The sequence below is a fragment of the Acanthochromis polyacanthus genome, chromosome 9 (genome assembly GCF_021347895.1).
Source record: "Acanthochromis polyacanthus isolate Apoly-LR-REF ecotype Palm Island chromosome 9, KAUST_Apoly_ChrSc, whole genome shotgun sequence".
Taxonomy (NCBI): Eukaryota; Metazoa; Chordata; class Actinopteri; family Pomacentridae; genus Acanthochromis; species Acanthochromis polyacanthus.
The window spans coordinates 18,774,542-18,802,329 of NC_067121.1; the positions used below are offsets into that span (position 1 = coordinate 18,774,542).

The 27,788-nt window shown below is 41.2% G+C and overlaps 1 protein-coding gene across 5 annotated transcripts in view; it reads right to left on the minus strand.

Annotated features, from left to right (window-relative positions):
- The window catches only part of cacnb2b (calcium channel, voltage-dependent, beta 2b), a 64,121-nt gene extending 36,891 nt beyond the window's left edge, over positions 1-27,230 (minus strand). The window contains exons 1-2 of one of the 5 annotated variants that reach the window (XM_051953221.1): positions 19,280-20,236; positions 18,784-18,889 (exon numbers count right to left, since the gene is read on the minus strand). In XM_051953221.1, coding sequence (XP_051809181.1) covers positions 18,784-18,807 — 24 coding nt within the window. In that variant the 5' untranslated portion in view covers positions 18,808-18,889; positions 19,280-20,236. Of the gene's footprint in view, positions 1-9,723; positions 10,254-18,783; positions 19,197-19,279; positions 20,237-26,210 lie in introns of those variants that run through there. The other 4 variants (XM_022195308.2, XM_051953219.1, XM_051953220.1 and 1 more) reach the window with 4 other exon arrangements.
- Between the last annotated feature and the right edge of the window lie 558 nt (positions 27,231-27,788).

A 27,788-nucleotide genomic window follows, 5' to 3' on the forward strand; every position in this document is an offset into this window, starting at 1 on the left:
AATGAAACACTTAAGTGCCGTTCTTTGTTTATCTTTCAAGTTAAATTTTAGCTTCAAATCTTTAAGGGCTGTGGCCAAAGCCGAGTCGAAAGATAACTGTTTATTGTGCGCTGGTTGTTTCTGTCAGAATCGTCGCGCCTCTGTCGTCACTTCGTTACGCCCGCCTTCTGACTCTACACTTCATGGTGATTGGTCCGGCCAGTTTTAGGAGAATCCAGCCTCAAGCCTTATGGAGGGTAACTAGACCCTCCCTGGCAGAGAATTAAATTCATTGCCGTGGGTTGTCTAGCGCGGCTAGGCTATTTGTTGCAATGAAGATAACATTAAATTAATCAGAAATTCAGTAAAAGCATTGGTAATGTGGTAAATGACTACAGACACACACAGTGAATGACTAAGGGAGGCTATCAAGATGTATGATGGGAAACCAAGGACGCAGGATTTTTGTAGACCTAAACTTAGGATGTCAGGTCAAGATTTTGACCACTGTTGTTGTTGAGTAGTTTGTCTCTTGCCTGTACCACGCTGGTGTACTCACATGCACTACTGTTCAAAAAGTTTGGAGTCACTTAGAAATGTCCTTATTTTTGAAAGAAAAGCTTTTTTTCTGTGAAGATGACATTAAATGAATCTGAAATACAGTCTAGACATTGTTAATGTGGTAAATGATTATTCTAGCTGGAAACGGCTGATTTTTAATGAAATATCTACATAGGGGTGCAGAGGAAGAGGACCTAGAAACAGAAACAAAGATGGTCTAATAACATGGAGGCGGCAGATTTCTTCTGAACCTCCATCTCATACAGCTCAGACTCTGATGCAATATCAATACAATGTTTAGCATCAAAGAGTGGATGCAGAAATGGTGAGGTGAAGTGTGTGAAGTTGTAACTCCACAGTGACTGACAGAGCAGGGTCCAGAGCTCTCATCTTTACATGAAGGGTTGGTGGACCAACTACAGAAGGTGTGTGTGCCTGCTTGCTGCTTGGGTGCACAGTGATTTTATGTTCGCATTCAGTGATGCATTTTGATATGTGTAGTGTATTCGAGGCAGCAGCTCTGTGGCTGTGGATTGTGTTCAAGATTCAAGAACTTTATTGTCATATACACAGCAGAAACACAGTGGTTACCCTGAGTAATGAAGTTCTTCTTTTGCGAGTTCCCTTCACACAACTGAAATAACAAATGAAATGAAAATGAATTAAAACGGAATTGAATAAAAATGAGATAAAATTGAAATGGTTAAAAAATTCTTTGTGCAAATTTTAGCATCTTGTGCAATACTGCTAATGTGTTGATATGTGCAAAGGCAAGAGATATATGCAAAATATTGCTATTTATAGATACTGCAGGTGAGTCAGTGATTGCCCGTGTCTTGCTGACTGCTTCCCAGTTGCTGCTGTTTTTCTATTCAATTCAATTCAATTCAATTTTATTTATATAGCGTCAATTACAGTCAACTCGTCTCAAGACGCTTTACAGAACCCAAATGCCTGACCCCCAGAGCAAGCCCTCATTTATAGCGACGGAAGTCACAGCTTGGGTTAAATGTTTCCGTACCACCACACCAGTTCTAGTATGAGCAGATCCTTTAGCTTCATGATATCAGGACATCATCAGTACTGATGAAGTGAAATATAGGAAAATATATGAAATGGCCACATTCTATGTTGTCGTGATTCCTGCTATGAATCTTTTCAAGATTTCATCTGCTGGAAATTATATGACTGAGCAGCCTTGGTGGAGTACTGAATGGAGTGTTTTTCTTGTTTAATATTTGTTAATTAATTGAAAATAAATAATCTCTTGTTTGTGAATATGTACATGAATAACTATGGTATGTGGCTGATCGAGATGGAGAAGGGGTTGGAGTAAATAATATATGCTTCGTCCTACTCCTTCTTGTATGTTGGGTTATTTTTTGCTTTGATATGTTTTGTTTTGTTGTTTTGAATATTTTGATTTGTTTTTGTGGCTTTTTCCCCCTCACATGTCCGAAATAAAAATAACAACATTCATTCATTCTATATAGTACAAACTTTTAGCAAATTAAAGGCATAAAATAAATTGATTTAGATTAAATATCACAATTTTAAGCTGAGATATTTTCACCAGGCTGCACAGTGGACTAGTGGTTGGCACTTTTGCCTTGCAGCAAGAAGATCCCTGGTTCGAGTCCCGGCCTGAGCCTAGGATCTTTCTGCATGGAGTTTGCTTGTTCTCCCTGTGCATGCATGGGTTTTCTCCGGGTATTCTGGCTTCCTCCCACAGCCCAAAAATATGCTGAGGTTAATTGGTTACTCTAAATTGCCCGTAGGTGTGAATGTGAGTGTGACTGTTTGTCTGTATACGTAGCCCTGCAACAGACTGGCGACCTGTCCAGGGTGTCCCCTGCCTTCACTCAAGTCAGCTGAGATAGGTTCCAGCACCCCCCACGACCCTAGTGAGGATAAAGCGGTGTATAGAGAATGGATGGATATTTTCACCACCTTTACAGATTCTGGCTCTGATATGTGGTGTAGGTTAGGTTCAAAGGGTTCAATTTGTAGCGCATTCCACATAGAAAAGATATCTCACAACACAGCAAACCACAAAGTATGGGTTGAGTGCTGCTTGTTTTATTTGGCATGGAATTACAGATGTGTCACGTTTCAAACAGGCACATACCCACCCCGTCTGCCTCATCTGTGCAGCGTTTGCATAGTGGGTTAGTAGCTGCTCTGTGCTCACACTGGGAGCCAAAGATTTACAGCAGAAAAAGCCAAATCCTGCATAAATACCTCCAGGGACATACAGACAACAGATTCAGCCTGCCTCCACCTCCCAGTGCCCTGAAGCTCTCCATGCAGCAAATGAGCAGGAACGACATCTTTGCCAAAATATCTCCTCTTTCACAGCACTTACAGAGCAGTCTGTCGGATGATATTTCCTCCATATCTGAGCACAGTAATGTGTACTGCTGTGTTACCTGCCGAGTTTGACAGCTGAAACCAAAATATCTTTCTGCTGCAACAGCTCAAAGTGGATCAAAGTATGAAAGTAGACCCTGTTGGTGAGCTGGTCCTCCTGAAAAGCTGCCATCATCTTCATCTTGTGTGAACAAGGAAATCATTTTTCATGAGGCAAGATCCGGGACTTTCTGATCAGCAGATACAGACTAATGTCACGTTAAAACATTCTCAATGAGCAGAATCGTGCATCTAAAAGGACAAAAACACAGCCTGCCTCCCAAATACCCAGTTCATTGTTGTCTGTGGAGCAGGTCACTAATCTAATACTGACTAATTTCCTGTCGGCCCACCAGTGAGAAGCTGGCACTGAGCCCAGGCGTTCATGGGCAAACAATTCTCATTTTTGCTTATAAATATTTTTCCCTATTGGCACTTTCTGCAGCTGAGGAGTATTGAAATTTCATCTGATTTCAGCAGTCCTTTTGTAGCTCATCTGCTGTTCATTCCTCTGATGTGCTATTCGGTACACTGGGAAGATTTCTTTGCTGCTCTATCTCTTGGTCATTAACAGCCTGTTCATTTGCATGCAGTGTGTGCTCCAATCCAGTTTTCTCCAAGCCCTGTCTAATCAGCTGCTTTGCATCATCTGTCTGAAGGAGACTGGCTCCGTGCCCTGTGCCTGATGCTACCACAGAGCAGATATGGCCGGGCTGGCACCGCCACCTTTACTTTGGCTCGAGTGTCCGTCTGTGCAGTTTAAGGCTGCACCGCAACCCTTCACATCTCCAATTATAGATCAGAAGAGGCAGCAAATCTGTACCACATCGAACATAATTTGTGATACAGTACGTTAATGTACACTACCATTCAAAAGTTTGGGGTCACTTAAAAACCTCCTAATTTTTGAAATAAAAACTTTTTTTTTCAGTGAAGATAACATTAAATGAATCAGAAATACAGCTTAGACATTGTGAATGTGATAAATGACTATTCAAGCTGAAAACGGCTGATTTTTAATGGAATATTTACATAGGGAAACAGAGGAACATTTCCAGCAACCGTCACTCCTGTGTTCTAATGCTACATTGTGTTAGGTAAAGGTGTTGAGAGGCCAATTAATGATTAGAAAACTCTTGTGCAATTGTGTTAGTGTGAGTTTTCATGGAAAACATAAAAAATTGCCAGGGTGACCCCAAACCTTTGAACGGTGGTGTAGGTTTTGTCCTTAATATATTGTTGTCAGTTTGTGTTAAAGGTAGAAACTGTTTCAATTAAATTCATATTCGATGTCCAGCATCTAAACTACTCCAATACTAATATTTACACACATCTGCAGTTAATAGTTAATGGTGGCAACACCTCAGAATAATCAGTCATTTTTGAAACGGTGCTTCCTTGATTTCAGACAGAGGTAGACAGAAGCACACTTCTCATTTCCATCTTATTTTATTGGCCAAAAATTTTATCAGCTGTAGTTAAAGTTTGTTCCATGAGGTGGTTGAAAACAGCATATCAAGCTGACCCGTAAAAGAAGCGTTAAATATGTGGGCAGAAAGATGTGAAAAAAAAGAAAACGTGTTCTTGTACTGCTGTGTATGCCTTCAGTGTCTCAAATTGTGTTCTTTCATTCTTGCTATATTGAGTGCATAGCTGTGTTCACACTGACAGTTATTGCAACATGCAGTGTGCAAACTATACCATGACTTCCAAAGAGAATAGATAAAACATTAATAATGTTTTCATTCAGCTTTCTTTATCCTTATTCTATTTATAAAAAATATGAAAAATAAGAATAAGACAGCAAATGAAAAATCGCTGCTACTGCCTGCTTTTAGCACCACAAAAAATAGTTTTGTTCTACTGGTTTGTTTGACGACAGCTGGCATCAAGGAAATACAGCGCCCTTCATAATCATTGGCACCCCTGGTTAAGATGTGTTAAAAGCCTTAACATAAATTTAATTTATGAGACAGCCCGAATATTTGGACCCATTCGTCTGGTCTCCCAGTCGCAAATTTTGCACTCTGCCTTTGTTTTGTTCCCAAACAGCGGAGGTCTTCGGCATCTTGTCATGTGTTTATGCAACGAAGTGAAGCGTGACGTCAGAGTCGGCAGCCACCCGGCCATTCGGGTCGTGGTATCAAACACGAATGGATGAGCCGAAGTTGGCCGAAGGCGAGGGAAGAGACGAGCTCTGAATATTCGCATTTTCGTCTGGGGGAGGAGGGGGTGATCACATAGACATATGTCAGTCCCTCCAGGAATTTGCGATGTTGCGATCGCGCGAATTCACGCGAAATCAACCAATCTCTGTGAATTTTGCGCGGCCTTGCAATTTTGTCCAATCACCGCAACTTTCCCGCAATTTGGCCCGCCTCCCGTGAGTTCCACCAATCGTAGCAGCTGCCAGCGCAAACGTAATGCACGTACGTCACCGAATTCACTTCCTGTTTATGGTTTGAAGATGCAGACATGTGCGATACTAATGTCTCTCTTTTACCAACAAAAATTACTGCTGAAGGCCGTGATAATCAATTAATTCACTGATTCGAATTTGTTTTTTTTGCATCATACTACCATTTCATAATTATTTCACAACAATGACTCCTTATTCATCATGAAGGAACATCAAAAAGAGAAAAAAAAAGACATTTGCCTCTAAGAAAATCACAGCACCGAAGACTAAATTAGAAAAAAAAAATTATTGCAGGGGGAAAAAGCACTGTATGTGGATCCTTCTCTCTCCCTCTCTGGCTCTCTGGGTCATGATTGTCTCTGAGTAAGGAGATTAAGATAGCATGCGTCAATCCAGGATTTAGAGACAGAGAGACAAATGCAAACTCCTCACAGACAGCCAACACTGCTGCTTGCACAGCATGTGCTTAGGCTTCCTGACAGTCATCAGATAGACACAATAGCTGCATTAATTTTATCTATACGACTCCATTCCTGACTTGCTCGGCTCCTGTCACAGATACACTGATCAGCCACAGCATTGTGACCATTGACAGGTAAAGTAAATAACATTGAACATATTGGTACTATGGAATGTTCTGCTGTAAAACCTTGGATTTTGGCATCCGTGTTGATGAGACTAGGAAACTTAGACATGCAAATGCCAATCCTAAATATCACTGACCTACCCCCACAGGAGAATGCACCCCACCACATCGCAAATACATCAAACAATCAGGAACATGACAATCGCCCAAGACATTGATTTGATCTCCAAACTTCCTAGACCCCATTCTGATCAAGCATCCACAGGATGCAGTGGAAAGAGTTTGATTCACAGAGGCCTAACTACACAACCCATAGAACCCAAAGGATCCACTGTCAATGTAGCCAGAACCCATAGGACACCCTGAGAGGTCCACTGGTCCAGGCCCAGAGGTTCAGAACATTTTTGATGGCATAAGAGGGATCAGCACAACACTAAGGTGGTCATAATGTTATGTCTGATTGGTGTACATTATATTTATAGTTCACAGAAGTCTGCTCCTCTGCACTGCACAACATTGGAACACAACATGATTAGAATTGACAAGAAGGCCTCGGCATGTGTGGGGATTATAAACAATCATTTTGCCACCAATTCCTGTTATGATTCTCACTTACTGCACAATTATTGAACCAGGTCTATCACTGAATCTGTCTGTATGAGCAGAGAAAAACACAGATATAGGGAAGTGAAAAGATAAAAACAATACACTCGGAAACTTGGAAACAGTCCTAATCACAAAGGAAGCAGGTCTAGCGAGAGCTCATCTGGAACTTTCCAGACAGCTCTGACATCTTATTGCCCCACTTCCTGCTCAGAAGGAGAGCAGATATGTGCATGTAATACCCCAGTAACGAAGGCTAAGAGGCTTTTCCTATTCTAGGTAACAAGCAGTGGGCCAGCACTAAACGGCACACTGCAATCTAAGACAGCAGGCCGTCCACTGATTGTGTGGTTTCTTCTACCCCACTTTCTGCCTCTGATGTGTTGTCATTACATTTCAGTGACAGAGCCAACAGCCTGTTTTCTGAAGAATAAATATTCAGAGATATCTGGGCGAAAAGCAGTAAATGTTAAATATTATTCCTGTTATGAGCATAGTTCCTGAAACCTTCGTATATTTGTGGCTTGAGCTGAAACAAGCTACAAAGCCAGCACCTTTAAGCTGCCAGGACTAACACCTTAACAACCCATTGCGTAGTTACACATCCTGACAATACAGAGAAATATTAATATTCATTTAAAGTCATTTTTCTGGGCACCCTGGTAATTGTAGTCAAACTTTCACTTTAACTGTTTTTGGTCTCCATTCACTCCAATAGAAGCATCTGCCTCTCTCTAGCCTCTTAATCAACCTGTTAAAGTCATGACATTCTGTCATTCAGACTTAGGCCACTTTTGCATTATTTTTCCTCATTGTTCCCCATCATTCACATATAATCACAACCATGACAGAGGGCCATGGTAAAAAGTGGTATTTGCCACATGTGAAAGATTAGACTATACATCTATACATGAAGTGACGGACACTCAGCCATGTTCCTTGTTGTCCCATTCACCCTCTGAATCCCAAAACCTGTTGCTGGATTTGAAAAGTATGTTGACTTCACAAAATACCCCCAAATTACATCATTTATTAGAGACAGAAACCAAGAGACAATTGGTGGTTTTTGAACAGTCCTTGAACTACTCGTGTGTCAAGTGCTGTTTGGTTAATCTACACTTGGAAAAAAAAACTCACAATGAGTAAAAATGTGGCCGAAGCAATAAGGCCCAGAGAGTATTTTGGGTCCTGAGAGTTAATCTGCAAGATCTCATCATCAAACTGAATAAACTGAAAGGAAAGCAGCTCCCTATTTTAAGCGGCAAACACCAATTCCTGGATATTTCTTTTACTTTTGTTCAACAGAGAAGGTCCAGACGCAGCACTGCAGTACAATCACAGCACACTCTCTTCACCTATACACTATCCTCAGATCTACTCTACAACACATCCACTTCACTACTGTGCTGCCACACCGGAAGTCTACATCAGTAGGTTGTAATCTTGTGTGTGCCTGTCTGTTAACGCAACTGCATTTTAGACTTGAGCTGTATTGAAAGTAGGACTGGACAAAAAGTTTATCACGATAAAGCTTTCTCTAATGAGTAGCACAGATAAAGGATGTTGGAAAGGATGTTAATCTGTTGGCCTGCATCAAGCAAAGAAAACACCTAAGGAGATTTCTGAAACTATTAGGTTAAGAACTGTCCAATGCATTATTAAAACCTGGATGGATAGTGGTAAAACATCATCTTCGAGGAACAAATGTGGTCTGAGTCCAGATTTACCCTGTTCCAAAGTGATGGACACATCAGGATAAGGAGAGGCAAATGAAGTGATGCACTCATCATAGCTAGTGCCTACAAGCCTGTGGTGGTTAGGGTTGTTATCTGGGTTTGGTCAGGTTCAGCAACGGTATGTGCCCAAAGAATGAGGTCAGCTGACTACCTGAATATACTGAATGACCTGGTCTTTACATCAATGGAGTTTTTCTTCCCTGATGACATGGACATGTCCAAAGATGGCGATACCAGGATTTATGGGGCTCACATTGTGAATGAGTGGACCAGGGAGGTTGAGACATCATTTTCACACCTCATCCCCATTGAGAATCTTTGGGATGTGCTGGGTCCAATTCTCCCATCATCAATACAAAATATTGGTGAAAAGTGAATGCACCTCTGGGCAGAATTAAATGCTGTGACACTGAAGAAACTTATCAAAATAATTCCACAGAGTATTAGGGTGTGCAACTTTTTTTAGTGGGTGATGTATTTGAGAGAGAGAGAGAGTGAAAAGTAAAAAATATTACAATTAGATCTATTGCGAAGAACAGCAACCATTCTTTCCTAAATCTCTGCTGGTTTGGAATAATACAAGAAAAATACTTGAACAGTGTTTTACATAAAAATGTAACAAATGGAAACTTAAATGATGATATAATTTAATTTTGCTTCATTTTACCTAAATCTAAGCAGGAGCAGTAGTTTATTTCCAGCTATCATCTTTGTGTGGATCAGATTTGTTTTTCATTGAGAAGAGTCTTTAAAGATTCTCGGAATACCTCCATAACAATGGTAAGCGCTGTTACATCACCCTCTGAGTGACAGGTGGAGGCCAGCTGTGACTTAAATGTGATGGCAAAACCTAAACAGCAGAAGCTCCGATTTGGTTTCCTCACTGAAAGAAAACTAGAACCTCTCTGTATCACTGCATATGGCTTTAATTTGTTTTGGGATTTTTTGTTTGTTTGTTTGTTTGTTTTTTGCCTGTTTCTGTCTAAAATTAAATGACAAGAATGGATTTTATGAAAACCCTGCAGCAAAACCATTGTCTTTCAGGAAACCATGCGGTGATCCAATGGATTGCATGTACAAAGGAAACCTGAAATTCACTGCATGTCCAGAAGTCATAACTGAGAGAAAAAGCAAGAAGAAGAGAATTAATCCATCTGATCTTTACAGACCAATGGTTATGCAACCCCCTCTAAAGCCTGTTATTCGGCTGGACACATGACATGATACAAGCATGTGGATATGCATCTCTTTCTGCCCTGCGCGTTCTGACTGCTACAGTGAGTGCAATGGTGTGGAAAGGCCTCACACAAGGATTAACGCCCAGTGCAACAGATGGTGTATTCTCCTACCCTTCCTGTTCAGCACACGTACACACGCCCGCGCACACACACAGACACACTTATAAAATTGCACATTTTTGGATGTTTTACCTTCTTTTTGGGTGGCATGCTGGTTCGAGGGGTCCACGCGCGTTATTCCACGGCTGTAGCTCCAATTTACCAATCACCTGGCTCCAGTGAAGGAGACGTGTACGAGCATGCCATGGAACTGCTTCCACTTCGAACACCGCTCAGGTGGAGAAATCCGAGGGTGCCGTGAAGCGCAGCAGAAACGCCGTTCTCGAAGCGCCGGTTTTGTGCGTAAAGTTGAGACACCTCCCGAGGAACCGCGACGCGCAGGACACCGCCGGAGACGGGACGAGTTGCGCGAGGGGTTTCACTTAAGTCTGTATTGTGTGTTGAGTGTAGTTACCCTTTCCAGAGTCCTCGGGGTATTAAAGGCTTATTTCTCGGTGCGGCATCTGTTGCGCCGCACACCGCTCACTCTGACCTCACCAAGCGCACCAAGAAGGTGTCCAACCCGCCCGCGCTGCCTGCAAATCCAAAATAACGCAAAGTGAGGAATGTCTCGTTTATACTGTTGACCAGAGCCCGTCCTCTGCGCGTGTGATGCCTGATTAGTGTGCGTGTGTGCATCCAAACAATTTCCTGGGGTTTGGGCTGCACAAATGGGAGTATTATAATGGCCTGGCTCCAAAATAGAAAGATGAAATTAAAAAGCAAGCAGTGCATAATTCCTTTGTGCGCCTGATTTACAGCATGGAACTACAGACAAACCCCAGTATTCATCATCCAGAGAGAGTAATCACGATATTCTGTCTCCACGCTGGCTCAGTGTCCTCGTGTCACTGTTAAAACTAGAGGCTGCTTTCCCCTCAACACATCTCGGGGTGATTTCCAGAATGGTGATCACACCAACATGATTATTCTGGGAGAGGCAACAGGATAATAAAAGGCCGACAAGATAGTAATAAAAATGTTTTTTTTTTGTTTTTTTTTTGTGGAACAGTGGATTCATTCATGTTTTCTAAAATGGTTGTAAAACCCTCTGATGGAGGCTGGTGGAAAGCAATCCTCTGTGTTTACTTAAACACTGTTAAATTCAGTTTTGTTCCATCTTTTTATCAGTGTACTGTTGTGTCTCTTTAACTATAGTTTGTTATCATTATGAATAGTAAGTTTTCATGTTGAATATATGAAATATACTGTATGAGGTTGCTGGTTTATTTTGACTGGACAACAGGGGTCAGCTACAGAATTAAAGGGTCAGTTAATCCAAGTCACTGAAATAAAAAAAAATTCTATCCTCTCTACCTCTTTGAAGAGCTGTTTATATTTTATTGCACACACACATTTTAAGCTGATTCTGCTTTGGCCCCGTCCACACGAAGACGAAACGCTGAACAGTTTCAAAAACGATCGCCGTAAAGACGAAGGCGTCTCAGAAAATGTATGCGTCTACACGAATGCACTCGATAAGCATGGAAATGCTGTAAAACACATGCCAGACCTCTAGGGGCACTGTAACGATATGACGGAAACACTTGCAAACAGAAGAAAAAAACTGTGGGCATGGCACTTGCGGCAAAAGTTGTAAACAGAGAGCTTCGTCAGCACATTTGCTACACTATTCACCTCATTCAGGAAGTGAGGCAGGGCGGCGCCATTTTTGAGAGCGACTTCCGATTGACCGTCTTTGCCCTACAACAACATCGAGTCCTCTCGCTACTGTAGCTACTTTTAACTGTTCTTTTAAGCGATTTTAACATGTTTGGCATCAATTGCGCTGTCCGTGGGTGCCGCAACAACTGGGGAAAGATGAAGCTTTCTCTCTCACAGAATTGTTTAGAGCACGGAAAGGTTAGATCTGAATGCTGCGGACCAGCTCATGATATAAACATACAGCTCGCATCGGTCACTGTCAGCGCAGCTACAGCGATTCTAACAAAGTTCAGTTTCCACTAAAGACCTAGCTATGCCATCAGTGAGGTAAAAAGACACTCCCTGCTATTTTGAAACGTTGTTATGACTGCAGTTTGGTCAGAATCAGTTTTTTGTTGCTCCAGGGAATTAGCATTAGCTTGTGACAGGGCTAATAACACAGTAAACTGCAGGAGCTGTTTCAGAAATGATAATACCAACCTCCGTTTGCACAGCCACATCGTATATACATGAATCAAATTAAGTTTTATTCAAATCAACATACCTTCCATAATATCGCAGCAGCGTGACTGCAGAACCGTCCCAACCCAGCGATACAGGAGCGTCTCCACCACTCCATCAGCTGTCACCAACACCCACGCCATGTGTGAGGAGGTACTAGCCTGACTCGGGCTGACATTAGCTTTAAGAAATGTATATTCCCGTTCTTGATGTAACAGAACAGCGCCGACTTTACCACTGTGCAAATATTGATAGGCTTCAGTGCTCTTATAATCCCTCATAGCCGAGCGATCAACGCCAAGAGACAACACGAAATAGTTAAAAATATCACCAAACATGACTTGTGGCCACTTTTTCATGTCATCCTCCCACTCTGTAATAAGTCGCGGATGAGGCAGACTTGATCCATTTCTGTTTTTTTAAAGAGGTTTTTGTTTCTTCCCGCATCACTTTCTCAGTTGTAAACACCGCCATGACCGAGTTACCGGAAGTGCTACTCAAAACAGGAAGTCCCGCCCGTTGGAAAATGGGCGGAGCTGAATAAGGTGAATACGCCACCATTGTTGTTGTCGTGGCCACGTGTGGTGCATGCGTGTCAATGAAGATACGAAACTATGACGCAAGCGTTTCTGAAAAGCAGCGGATCGCCCGTACACACGGAGCTGCGTAAACGGCATTTCAAAATCTTTCCACTCTGGAACCCGTTTTCAAAAATGATCGTTTACAGACCCCCAAAACGCCGTCTTCGTGTGGATGATACGCAGATTCGGCAAGAAACTTATGTGTTTAGACCTCGTTTTGTCTTCGTTTGGACGGAGCTAGTATCTTTAAATGTGTTTGTTTTTTCCAGCCAAATAAAAAAGAGAGGAAGAGTTATTAGCAGGGTAGAGAAACATTATTTAGTTTGTGATGTAACGAGGTGATATTATTACGGAGACAATATTATCATAAAATTATTTAAAAATTAGCAAAATGAAATGTCGAAATGAAAATGCAACAAGGTCAGTGGACAAATGAAACAAATCATACACTGTAAATCATTTTAGGTTCATTCAGCCTAAAAATGGGAGTTGCCATTTCTGCAGTGGGGTTGAATAATAAGGTCGTTGTCTTCTCTTAGTTTAAAGAGTTTCTTCTTTATTGAAAACTCACAGCCTCAGCTGTTGAAGCCATTTTTAACCAGAGTCAGTGCAAGAACAATCTGTGCGGTTACTCCTGGATACACTGCCATCAGTTTCATGTGGTTGGGTTGGGCTTGAATTCAGCACTAACCTTTGTAAAGGTTTACTAGTGTTTGTTATGAAAGGAAAGAACTAGAGCTAAATTTATTGTGTATGAAACACACGGCAAAATTCTACTGTGTCTTTCGTCTCAAACCACAAAATAAAGAAGAAACCTCTCAGGAGTTTTAGTTTGCTAACAATGCATCCTGGGAAGTCTAAGGACATGCTAGTTTTGTTTGTCCTAATCTTAATTTAATAAGTTGAGTGAACTCTCAGCTCTTCATTGAATCAATTATTATATACTGTAAAAAAGTTTGTAAATTTTACGTTGAAAACTGTCAAACCATGACAAAAAATGTTTACAAAATCGGTAAACTCTAAAACCGTTCGACCCACTTTATACAACACTGAATCACCATAAATAAGTTAATCAGGAGAAAGCTGTATTTTTTTTTCTTGAAATTTTTTTGCGACTCTTGCACAGTTATTTAATGTGTATAACATTCAATACTGTAATTTTTGCATTTATTTCTTAAACAATGGAGTTGTTCACTGTTAAATGTACATATTGTTGTGCTGATAAGGGAAACACGCTGTAATATATAAGGTAGTGTCTACAGATACGGACCCGTACCCGTAGCCTGTGGCCTACGGATATGGCACTTTCCCTTACTATAAATATTAATGAGACGTACATGAATATTAATGAGCTGGCTGATGAACGCGCTTTGTGATTGGCTGGTAATCCGACGGACATAAATATTAATAAGCCGGCTTGGTAATCCGAGTGATGAAGGCGCTTCCGTGATTCGAGGTGAATCTGCGTGCCGAGCCTGTCATGTCAGTCATCTGCTGTTCTCTTTTCTATCATGCATAATGTCTTATAAATATCATTATCTGACTTTTTCACGGACAGCGATTTGGGGGTTGAAATCAGCACTACTATTAAAAATAGCAAAACTTTTTATTCACATGACCCTGTTCTAATAAAGCACAGACAGCAAACAAAACAAATGGCAGAACTAACAGCCAGCAAACTACAAGTATTTTTTTACCTTCAAAAGTAGCGACAGACTATTACATATTAACAACCTAAACAAAACCCTGACGTATTTTCTACGTCTGTCAACACAGACCCTGTCACAGTCACTTTAATGTTAGCGGACTCTGTTGAATGGCTAAGTTACATCACCACAAACAAATCTCACAATATCACAGTAAATCGAGTTTGTGGGTTTTTTTTAATTCATGCCGAATTAAAGAGCTGCTCCTCACCATTCACGAGTGTTTGTTTCATATTCGACATCCTTAACTTTATCTTGTAAATTAGCGTCCGAAATTAAATGGGAACATTTGCAATGGAGTTCGTCAGCCGCTTCCACCACTGAACGCGGTAAACTAATTAATAGGAACTGGACTTCAAACAATTTAGACACGGCGTCTAAAAGCGTAAAAACTGCAATGTCTAAAGTGTGAGAGGAGACGGTGTATTTTTGGTTAAATTATACAATGTTCGCCGTCAAAGTCATTCATATAAACTGCCTGTAATGTGCAGCAAATAGTAGTTAACCGGCGCCAGCTCTTCAGTGACCTTAACGGGTCCGTACCTCTAGTACAGATGCTACGGGTACGGGTCCGTACCTCTAGTACAGATGCTACGGGTACGGGTCCGTACCCTTAGCATCAACCAATATATAAAGCAACATGGTGATATTTGTATTAATTTAATGTAAAAAACAAAGTTTGTTACAGTCAAATTGATGTAGTTTTCTGTTAATAACGGACATAAGGCTTATTATTTCTGACAACTATAACCAGAATATTTGCATATATGTCACACTAAAAATACACATTTTAAATGTTAAATATACTAATTGTTGTGCTGATAATGGAAAAATGTTGTGATATTTATCATAGGGCACACAAACTTTATAGTTTTTTTCATGTGAATTTGACATGTAAAGTAAAATGATTTTTGTTTAAAAGGTTAAGATTTTTTCTACAGTAAGTACATTTATAGCCATAAAATCAAAAGTATCAACACATTTCTTTACCGTAAATGAAGAAAATGTTTTACTTTAATTTTATGGTAACGTTCTGGCCACCCCTGTTGCTGGAATTTTACTATATAAATAACAGTTTTTTTACAGTGTAAAATAATTTTTGGGAAAATAAAAATTGGACATTTTAAGTTCGATTAGCTACAAATTAGCAAAAGTTATTTATTACTTTAAGTAAACAAGAAAAGATAAGTTGATCTGACTAAATTCTTTCCTGATGTTTTACAGTGTACTTACCATGAGGTGCATGCAGTAAAACTTGAGTGAACAGACCCTTTAAAATGGAGTTTACATTGGTGCTGAAAGGGAACATTCTGCACAATGGGAAATTTTTACTTGTGATGCTTCTGACTATTTAGCAATTTACAAAGCTTTATGTGCACAATTATATCTTTCTTTATTCTTACATTCCTAAAAATGAAGGCTTTTGATAACTTCCTCCACTGCTGTTTAAAGGTAAGGGATGCTGCACAGCTCTTTCATTACTGTGCCCTGTAACCTGCACAGCCAGGCAGGGGACATGAGCAGATGGACGATATGATGAGGTACCAAAATCTCCAGGGAGAGCTTTGAGAGGCGAGGGACACAGATGAGAGAGTTACGTAACTGAGAATGGAAAAGAAAATGCAGGGTTGTAGTCAGCTGTGCCAGGCTTTGACCGTGTGGAGCTGTGACACTGACCTCTGGGTCAGACACACATCTGGACCAACAGTATGGACAGCTGCACACAGACACACAGACACACACAGCCTACAGACGGACACTACACATCCTCATCAATATCTTCCCTGCTAGTCAGACATCACCATTACAGGTTAAACTGCTGGAATCCTGCTACCTGTGACAGACAATGAAAGAATCATAAAACTGCTTCCTCAAGTCCAGCATTTATCCCATGACCTGGGACTGAATCTGACTTGTGGTTTCACTGATCTCTCCTCCATGACCTCTCAACTCCACTCCAGCGAGAACAAGCTCTCCTATGAAGTGCCAGCAATACACTGGAACACGAGAGGCCCAACTGTGAAGTTGTTACATAAGTCAGTCTGACTGTTCCTGCTGAAAAGAGCTACTCATGAAATGTGCTCCATGGAAATGTAAAATATTTCACACACTCACTGATATATTTATACTAGAGCTGGGACATTAACGGGTTGATTTCAATTAATTAATTAATTACAAAAAAACAAGAAAAGCACTCTGAGAGCGCAGCACTCCGACGAGATTGCTCAGTTGTATCATTTCCGATGGCTGAAATCCTGAAAAAAAATTTGTGGCAGAAATCACAGCAACATAGAATGTGACCATTTAATATAGATGTACCCATAAATAAAATGACCTTGCGCTGAGCACAGGCGTGTGTTATGCATGTGTACGTTATGTACGGACACCGAATCATGTGACCTAAATATGGAGCAAGTGGCAAGAATTAATGGGACTCGGAAACACCCCCACAACTTAATCAGTTGTTCCTTGTATCACTTCCAACAGATAAGTTCCGATAGGTCCAGCCGTCAGTTTGCAGTAGAATTGCAATCGTATGATCATCAGCAGGCAGCTGACATAGTGTTCACTTGTCATAACTACAGTGACGTCTTGCTGTTATCTCCCAATGATACAGAAATTTTTAACAAATCCGTGGATCCAGACTATAAGCTGCATCACTGCCAAAATCTAATCACTTGGTCCTTTTGTCATTTCTGAACTTCCCTGAAAATTTCATCCAAATCTGCTTTTGAGTACAGTCGCTAAGAGACAAACGGATGTACAGACAGACAAACAAACGTACGCCGACTGTCATGCAACTCTGCTGCAGCCCTTAGTGGAGTATTTAGAACGTAATCAATCCTGTCTCCATGTTGGGGATAATTTGTCACTCAAAGTAATTAATAAAGCTGTTGCTTTATTGTGTTGTCACTGTGTTGTGTGTAAATGCGCACAGCTATCGCGTTGGTATTTCATAAACTCAGAGCAAATACTCCTTCAGACAGATGGATCCACGGATTTGTTAAAGATTTCTGTATCATTGCGTGGCAGCGGCACGGCGTCACTGTAGCTATGACAACAACTGAATGTTGATTTGTTAAAGGTGATATGTGCTACTACTGCATTGCTCACACAGCTATAATCACACATCCACACACCTCTCATTGCACTCCTCATCCACTCTCTCCCACACGTGTTCACGTGCACATGTGCTCTCACACATACATAAACAAACATCTGTCCCTAAGCTTCTTACAACCAGAGTTTGTGTGTGTGTGTGTGTGTGTGTGTGTGTGTGTGTGTGTGTGTGTGTGTGTGTGTGTGTGTGTGTGTGTGTGTGTGCTGCCAGGCCCAGGCCAGTAGTGGAGGGCAGGGCTGCTGGGCCAGAGATGGATGGCACGCACAATTTCAGGCAAAGTTCCAGACCTCGACCTCCCACTCTGTCCTCTGCTGTGTCCACACAGCTAGAAACCACACATCTGCCCTGACCTCAAAAAAACACCCAGAATTCATCACTGGTAGCATTTACACAACCAAAATGTTTCATTATTCTTATGAAATTGTGGACAGGCAGTCTCAGCACACGTCAGCCTCTTCAGTGACCTCCAGGTTCCCTGATTTGAGCCTAATTGTCTAACCTGGCAATAGCCAGATTAATAATTGTGTCGTACTTGATAGTACTCCACAATATCAATCTGGGACCGCTCCATGTAAATCCGTTAGGAGGAAAGAGGCACGGATTGGACAATGCAACAGTATGTCCCGCCTCTGACAGGTTTGTTTTTAGCCAATCGCGGGATCTTCACAACGAGCGGAGCCAATTGGTAGATTAAACTCTTACCAAAACCCGTAGGTAAAAAAGCACAAACATCTTTACCATCCAGAAATGCGCAAAGCACCTCTCGTTGTTCTTCCTTCAAAGAAGCGATAGGAGATTCAGCTAAAACTGACTTAATAGCAGCATCTACACGATCGTTGTCCTCCCTTGCCGTGTTTGTTTCTACTGGCGCATGGTGTCGTCTTCACACCCGAATATCCCGCCCCACACACGAATACTGCTGCGTGACTGACCCGTGCCAACTTGGCTCTGTACGAACAGTGAATGCGGGAGCAGTGCAAGATGGTTTCTTGAGAGATTTGTGAACTCACAAATATCGCGAGAAATCAACTTGCTGGCAAGGTTACTAATTGTCACCTTTTGTTGAACACCTTTTATTTCTCAACCTTTAGATGCATAAGTATACGTCAAAAATGACTCAGTGAGGTCGTTGTTTGATTAGTTTTTATCATTTCATTTTTCAGTCATTCCTCAAAAAATCATGTTTTTGATATCATTCCATTGAAATATTTAAGTTGCCTATTATACTTTTAAAGAAATTGTAATATTTGTATTACTACCCCAAGCTCTTTATCATTGATAATATCATACAAGAGGTGATGGAGTCCACAAACTTGGAGGGAAGGAGAGCAGCAACAGCTGGAGGGAAAGAGTGAAAAAATGTCTACAAAATGGATGTTGACATTCTTCTATTTCTGTTCTCTGTAATATTCTTCTTTTTCAGTTATCAAAATGTTCAAAATCTGTTATACAGTGAAAAATAAACATATTTCAAAGATGAAATCATCATCGGTGGACCAAAATATAACAAAAATAATAATACAAATGATTGTTCTTAACTAAAATGACAAAAATGTCATAAAAACATATTGATTCTTACATAGATCATTTTTGACCCACTCATTGAAGAGTGTAAGGTTCAATCACTCGTGCTCTTCGTTGATGCTCTTCTTTTAGTGTTCATTGGCAGGATGCTGTGAAGCAGGCTAGGGAAGAGCAGAGATGGCTTTAGGAGAGTTTTGACAGCACATCTGTTGGACACATAATGGCAGATGTGCAAAAGAGCCATCAAAGACAATGGTTTTATCTCTTCTGTCTCCTGAATCCTGAGATGGGCCCAAAAAACATCTTCCTTCTTTGGCCAAAAACAGAAATACTGGGTTTTGAAAAAGCCAAGCTATGTATACTGAAATTCACATAAAACAGAAATAGCATTCCTTAGAAAATTCAGCCATAAATAACAAATTTCAAAGCAGATGAGACTGACAGAGATAAAAACGCACTCAAAATGAACTCATATAATCCACTAACAGCCCTCCCCCTTCATGCCCTTTACACTCCTCCCCCCACCTACCAGCCAGAAAGGCAGTACTCACCCAGGAAACATTTTTGGTCTTGGGCACTTTTGACATGACTTGCAGGCGGACAAGCCAAGAACCCAGCTCCTGATACACTTTGTGTCCTCAGTCACACACAGATCCCAGACCACCTTTAGCTGCAGCAGCTCCCTCAGTGATGGAGACGCTCTTTTCATTTGGCGTCCTCCACTGTTTCCCCCTTGTACAAACTTCCCTCATCGGGTTTACATCTGCCTGGAGCATCGCCCTCCAACCACCCAGATAACCAGTCTCCAAAACTCACTCAAGAAGGAGGAGGAGGAGTAGGAGGGAGGACGAAACAAAGATAGAATAACTCCAAAAGTGCCTGTCAGAGGCAGAAATAGAACATGCAGAAAGTTCTCTCAGGCTTCCACCTGAATCCTCCTCTTCCTTCTCCTTGTCAGTGCTTGTCTGCTCCCCTCAGATTCATAAACCCTGTATGAATATGAAATCAAACATCTGGTTGATGCCCCTCCTCTATGATGCTGGAGGCTGGGGCCAGCAAATGGCCAATCCTGCCCTGCTAACATCTGGGAGAGAAGACACTGAGAAGGGATGGATGAGGAGCAATGGGACAGAAGGAAAGAAGGGGAGGAGTGCAGTGATGGATATGCGTGGGGTAGCGCAGAGCTACTGATGGAAGCAAAGTCAGGGTTGGAGGATGGAGGGAGGGAGAGCGAGTGAAGAAGGAGGAGGTGATGGAGTGGAGGACCTGGAGGGGCACGGCAGGCCGGCACAGATTGGAGGGTACGTTACTGATCCCTTACATGAGATTAAAGGGGGGAAAATCATGTTGAATGAAATTGGTTGTTGTGAAATGCAGAATTTTTCTCCATAACTTGCTCTTTAGTTTCTCACAAAGACACAACAGACAGAGCAGACATCTGTAATTTCATATGTCCTGTATGACTGTGTTCATGCTTATGTTTTCTTGTTGTATGTTGTTTGATCATGATCTGGCTGGTGAGCTCCTGATTGGTCAGAGGCAGAAGAAGGATTGACCAAATAAGGATTGACGGTATTAGAGATGATCGTCTGTCTCTGCCAACCCCAAATCCCAAACTCAGCTTTAACAAGAGACCCTTCTGTAGCCATAAATGTGATACGTTCAGCAGGGGTACTTCTAATCAGTTCAAAAGATACTTTAGCTTTGTGGAAAACACTAACTTGCTTCAAATTCCACACATCTGCTCATATCTACATCGGAAGTGTGGTGTTGAAGACAGATGTCAAACACACAAAGAAAACTTTGGCTATAATCTGAATCTCGCTAAGAATGAGACTTACATGCCTAAATATAAGGCAGAAAAGTTTGTTTTGTTGCACAGAGCTGTTTAAATAAATACGTCCTGTAGCAACCGGTAACATAATCATGACCAGTAATGCAATATCACCAATAACGTAATAAATGTTATCATTTTAAATGTAATAAAGCCAATAATGTAATCACTTGCCAATAATTTAACAAGAAAAGCACTCAGAGCACAGAACTCTGCCAAGGCTGCTCAGTCGTTGTATGATTTCCAACGGATGAAATCTTTAAAAAATTGCTCCATGGCTGCTGCAGTACCATGTTTTTTGTTTTTGTCTGTATATCTCTGTAAATAATAATATATTATTATTATTATTATATAAATATTATTAACCATCCATCCATCCATCCATCATCCACACATTACTTAATCCTCATTAGGGTCACAAGGGGGCTGGAGTCTATCCCAGCTGACTTAGGGTGAAGGCAGAGGACACCCTGGACAGGTCACCAATCTATCACAGGGATACACATAGAGACAACAAGCACAGTCACATTCACTCTTACGGACAATTTAGAATCACCAATTAACCTCAGCATGTTTTTGAATTGTGGGAGGAAGCCAGAATACCCGGAGAAAACCCACGCATGCACAGGGAGAACATACAAACTCCATGCAGAAAGATCCCAGGCCCAGGCCAGGGCATGAACTGGGAATCTTCTAACTCACAAATTAAAAACTGAAGTCGCAAATTCAATGTTAGAAGTCACAAAATAAAGTTTAAAAGAGTAACAAATCAAACAACTAATCTGCAATTTTAAAAAGAAGTTAAATCACTAATTTAAATTTCACAAATTAAAAACAAACAAGTCTTGAATTAAACACAAAAATCATAAATGAAAAACAAACAAAGAAAAAATCATATACACTACCGTTGAAAGGTTTGGGGTCACCCAGGCAATTTTTGTAAAATATCACAAAAATGAGACACAAAATGACAAAAAAAAAGGCAAATGACGCAAAACGACACAAAACAAAAAAGAAAAAAATACTAGACACGAAGTTACCAAGCGGCTAGAAAATGAGACAATTGACACAAGTGAGACACAAAAAAAAGACACAAAACAACAAATAAAGCAAAACATAAAAGGAAAAAAAATAAGACAAAAAACAAAATGACAAAAACATGAAATAAATGACAAAAAAAGATCAAAAAAAAGACCAAAAACAACAAAAACAAGACAAAAGAACAATAAGCAATCTGGTATTTTAGTTTATGATCAAAACAACTCATCAAGGTCCAGAAATTATTTTAAGTTTATCTTCTTCTTCCTATTATTATAATTATTGCTATTATTATTATTATTATTATTATTATTATTATCATTATCATTATTATTATTATTATTACTGTTAATTTTACCAGAAAACCACACATCACATCAGGTCCCAGTTAACATTCTTACTTCAGTAGCTTTTCATCATTAATCTAATGTAACCCCCCCCCCATTTCCTCGTGAAAACAAATTTTCTAAGATTAAATAAATAAACTAGTAGTCAAGCTGATAGTGAGCAGCACTGAAGGTTTTGTTGGGTCTACAGAGATACTCGTCTGTGATCTACAATCCCATCGCCTGCGGTGCAATAGGAAATAGCAGAGTGAGTGCTGAGTGTGGAAACAAGTCAATACCGACCACAGCTTGCAGCATGTTTCCCAAATCCACAAGGTTTTGATAGAGCGTTCTCATCAATGTCCACCCTAACACCGCATAGATCTGTGGTCCTTATAGATTCACCCCCACAGTATAAAAAAAATCAAGAGAACCTGTTTAATGTTGAATCCAGTACGCAGACTAAACCAGACAAAAATGTACCAAAACCAAGAGGTAAATGTACCCTGTCCTCCGTGCTCACCATTACAGTGATAAGCTCTGATAACCTCTTAGTTATAAAATAAAATAAAAAAATAGCAGAGAAAGTTCACTGTCAATGAGAGAGGATGCTTTTATCAGTGACTGACTTTATCTGTTTGCTTACATTTCAAACGTCTAACACATAAAGTGGCAAAAAGTGAATCTTGATGAAGTGGATGTTGAGTTTTACAGCTAGAGAATCCAGGTCGGGAGGCACAGCTGTTACATTTACCCAGCAAAGCTTTGATTTGGTGCCAAGGCTTGTTCATAATTCCTTCTGTTTTAGGTATCACAAGCCATATGAGTCAGTAAAAATCATCCTGAAGTAAAGCTTGCATTTACATTTACCTACTCAGCATCTGTTGAAAGCAGCATACAAATACATTCAAACCACGGTACACAAAGGGCAAGTGACATAGAGATAAATTATATTATGCTCAGTTTCAAATTCTACCTGACTCAACACCTACAGGCCTACACTTACTTAGCAGTGAGGCATTCTGTTAATTCACAGGAAATGAGATGTTATGGTAGCCTAGCCACGCTAGACCCATGTTCTGAAGGCACAAGGGTCTAGGCACGCTCGACAGGGAGGGAGGCGGGCTAAAAGATTGTCTATCAAATCACTCTGCAGCAATTGGGTAGGTATACAACCAATCAGCGCAACGAATAGGCTCCTAGAGCGCCGGAAATCAGAGGATACGGTAGTTCGGTGAAGCCTTATTTATACAGTCAATGGGTGAAGCTCAAGTATATTACAGACATGTTAACAGAAAGATTATTCGGAGTCGGTGCTAATGGAGCTCAACGACTGTTGTCGTTTTTGTTGTCGACCCTGGCAGAGAATTAAATTCGTTGCCGTGGGTTGTCTAGCATGGCTAGGCTAGTTGTTTCCGGTTGTTTCTGTCAGAATTGTCGCGCCTCTGTCGTCACTTAGCTACGCCCGCCTTCTGACTCTACACTTCATGGTGATTCGTCCGGCCAGTTTTAGGAGAATCCAGCCTCGAGCCTTATAGAGGGTAACTAGACCCACCCTGGCAGAGAATTAAATTCGTTGCCGTGGGTTGTCTAGCGCGGCTAGGCTAATGTTATGGTATTTTGACAGTATTATTAAAGAAGCAAATAATTTCAAATATGCCTACAGAATGATCTATCATATGTACAACTTCAAAATTAAAGGTAAAATTTGATAAATCTTTAGATATATTGATGAAAGATATTTTTAGACATTTCATTAAAAATCTGCCGTTTCCAGCTAGAGCAGTCATTTACCACATTAACAACATCTAGACTGTATTTCTGATTCATTTAATGTTATCTTCATTGAAAAAAAAAATACTTTTCTTTCAAAAATAAGGACATTTCCAAGTGATCGAACACTTTTGAACAATAGTATAAGTTCATCTAGATTGATTTACACTTACTGCATCTGTTTAAATATTTTGGCTAAAAGTCAATGTGGTTGTCTCATTTTGGTATTCTGAAAATGACAACGCAAAATATTAAATTGCACAGGAGTTTGTTTCATTTTTTTTTTTTATTCCTGTAATGTCTTTTTCTGTTTCTGTGTCTACTTTCTAAGGTTTTATCAGACATTTATGTAATGGGGATAACTGAGCCCCGCCCTTCACCTGCCGGTCGAACTGTCCTGACACTCAGCATTATGAAAACGCCAGCCACTAAGCAGAAAATAGTTTGACGTCTAAAGCTCCTTCTTAGAGCCAGGCGAGCACTTAAGGTAATCCGTGTCTGTTCAGTGCCAGCAAATGCCACACCTGGAGGAACATACTAAGAACTTTAAATTTTCATGCTTTAAAGGAGGAAGGAAAAGTTCTATATCTGCTGTTGCTGCCTTGAACTACACTGACAATTCTTCATATACAAAATCTGCAGGTCTAGATGTTGATCAAACGTTTAATCAGAAATGGATTTACTTGTACCCACTTGGCTTCACCACAGACTGCATACATACAGTACCATTCAAAACTTTGGGGTCACCCAGGCAATTTCATGTTTTCCATGAAAACACAATGTAGCATTAGAACACAGGGGTGACGGTTGCTGGAAATGTTCCTCTGTACCCCGATGGAGATATTCCATTAAAAATCAGTCCAGCTACAATAGTTATTTACCACATTAACAATGTCTAAACTGTATTTCTGGTTCATTTAATGTTATCTTCATTGAAAAAAAACAATGCTTTTCTTTCAATAATAATTCCATTTTCAAGTGATCCCAAACTTTTGAAGGGTGGTGTATGTGAGCTGCAAAACAGTTTAGCCAGACTGTGAAGTTTCCCCCTTAGGCTGTATCATATTTGTTTTAGAGCATGAAGAAAGAAACTATCCAGTATTTCCTAATAAAGAAGCCAAAGTTAAAGCTAAATCTGAAAAAAAGTGTAATGTGTTTATTTTGTTTGCAATCTACTTACACACTGGTGACCCATTAGACTTATTCTCCAACCTTTCAGGGATTCACAGCCTTCAAACTGGGTGGTTATCTTTTAAATGTCACTGGCGACAACGTGCAGCGCATTAGGCAGGACAACAGAGTGCATCAGAACGTTACATTTTAGAGAATTATTTTTTGCTTCTTTCTGTTTGCATGCATTTGATTTCTGCTCTGGGTTTTCTCTTGTGCTAAACTGAGCTCTCTCACATGCAGTCAATGAGACTTCAGTGAATGTGGGCACCAGGTCCCACTTCTTGGTGTGCCACTGCTTTTAGCCGTCCATGGCTTTTGATTCTGTAAGCTCCTTTCCTGGCTTGTTGCTGAGGTGGGCACACATTGCATGCAGCAGTACAGTACGTGGTAATCTGTGAGGCTCTGCGCTGACAGCCTATTGAGTGTTGAGGGCTGACAGTAAGCCTATTTCATGTAGGAATGTGGCTACGATATCCTCTGCAGTCAGCGCCATCACACAATGCACAGCTCTAAGTCTATAGAATGGCCTACAAGAGGATGAGGAGAGGCACACAGATGCAAAAAGCAGGAATGCAAATAGTGATATAGCAGCAAAGTGACGGGAAAAAAGAGGGAGAGAGGGAGTTAAAGGGAAGACGGGAAGAAAGAGAAACAGGTGGATGAGAGGAGTGAGACTGCCCTCCCTGCTCATGTCATCTCGTCTTGTCATTGAGAGGACAGTAAACCTGGCCTGTAATGAGATAACAGCACCTGTCTGTCCTCCCCCGTTCCTTTCCTCTGTCAGACAGCTCAGCCAGGGCTGTAAATATGAGGAAAGCAGCTCTTTTAAGCTGATGCCATGTATTCAAAGTACACAAAAATAACAGTTCACTGAATTTAAACTGTTACCTAAACACGCCAGATGTGAAACCATCCATCTTTTGCTTGATTTTTGGAGGAATCCCTGTAGCTGGAACTATCTGATAGTTTCACCATCTGTCCTGGTAAACTGCAGAGCAGCTGAAAACTCACATCGGCCATCACCGAGTAGTGAACACCTTTGCAGAAAATAACAGGTTGTAAGAGTCACACTCACAGCTGCTACTGGACTGCTTGTGGGACTGAGCATGTTTACATGCTGCAGATGGAAGAGACACCTGGACACAAATGTGAAATGATCATCGGCATTATTTGGAAAAAGTATTCAGCTGCCGTACATGGAATTATCCGCTGCTTGTGTTTTTAGACGCACCCGACACCCCAGCCCCCTCACCATCACCACAAAACAACTCCACTGTTGCTATGGGATCAAAACGATGGGGGGTGCATGCCGCAAGTGATGCTGCGGTGGTCACTTACATAGGTGGACTGCACTCTCCGCCAGTGTCCCAGCCCACAGCAATACATCAAGACATGCAGTTGGGGAGAGAAGAGGGGACAGGCCGATAGAGCCTCCGGGGGGGTTCGTTTCAGGACAGGCTCACACGCAGGATCCTCATGGCACAGGTGAACCACCTGATCGCAAGCTCACCGGGGAGTTTTGGGATCTTGCAAACAAAAAGAAAAGAAAAATTCCAATCTGGTACGTCCACAGGTTGTCGCAGGGGAGTTTAGAGGCTGGTTCCTCTTCTAAGTTCTGAGTCCAGGTGATACTAAAGCCAGACGTATCACAGCATCTTCAAAGTCATGCGCTCTTCGGGGAGCCGGGATCCAATCTATCGCAAATCCAACAGCTGTACTGAAGGCTCAGACTGATGTGCAGAGTGTGTGATGTGTGTGGGTCTGCTTGTGTTGATATGCGTCCGTGCTCACCTCATCTTTAGAAGGACAGGTGGTTCAACTCCCATTCTGTGTGTTTTTGCCCCCCCCATTACCACATCTCACCCCTCTCTGTGTCCCGGCTTCACCCTGTCGAAAAATCTCCCCTCCTGCCTCCCCCAGCTTAAGCCCCCCAAACAGTCTTTCTATCAAAACTAAATGTCATTTTCTTCTCTGTGAGTCTCTCAGATTTATCCAATCAGAGCTCTTGCATCACTCCACATCCATCTCGCTTGTTTTCCTATCTATCCCTCCTTCGCAAGCCCACCCTTGGAGTCCAGATTCAGAGATTTTCAGGTTCGGTGCGATTCCTCTTTTCTTCTTCTTCTTCTTCAAAAAAAAACATAAAAAACCCCAGCTCTGTAGCTCCTCCTCCAGTATCTCTCACTCCACACGCTGCTTTCCTCTCTCAAGGGTCCTCTCTCATCAGGGGCGTTCCTGCTTACCTGAGTCACTCTTTACACTCCTGTTGTGACTGTGTGATGTGCACGTGTGTGTGTGTGTGTGTGTGTGTGTGTATGTGTGTGTGTGTGTGTGTGTGTGTGTGTGTGTGTGTGTGTGTGTGTGTGTGCTGAGGCTGCAGCTGAAGCTCACCGCGCTCCCTCTCTCTCTGTTGCCATGCTAGAGCAGGTAACATTCGGCTAGCGCAGGAGACACACAGCCTGAATTCAAATGCGCCTCCAGCCTCTCCGATTTAACAAAGCCTCCACCCCTCCTTAACAGCCCCCCCAACACACCCCCATCCCTCCTCCTCTGTCATCTCTCTATCTGCCCTCTCCTTCTTCTTCCTCTATCTTATTCGCCTCATCTCTGTCCACAATGTCTGCTCCCTCTCTCTTTCTCTCTCTCTCTGTCTCTGCTGTTAGTCAAGTCAAGTCACATTTATTTATATAGCACATTTCATACGACAAGCGCAGACTCAATGTGCTTAAGAACAAATAATTAAATAACAATAAAGGGTAGCAATAAAACAAACAGTTTTACAAGGTATTAAGATATAATATTAAAAGAAAAAGAAAAACAATAATAATAACATTAATTCCATAATAAAATGCTATCACCCAGCCAATCATTTTGAACCTAGTCAAAGGCTTGTGCAAAAAGATACGTTTTTAGTCT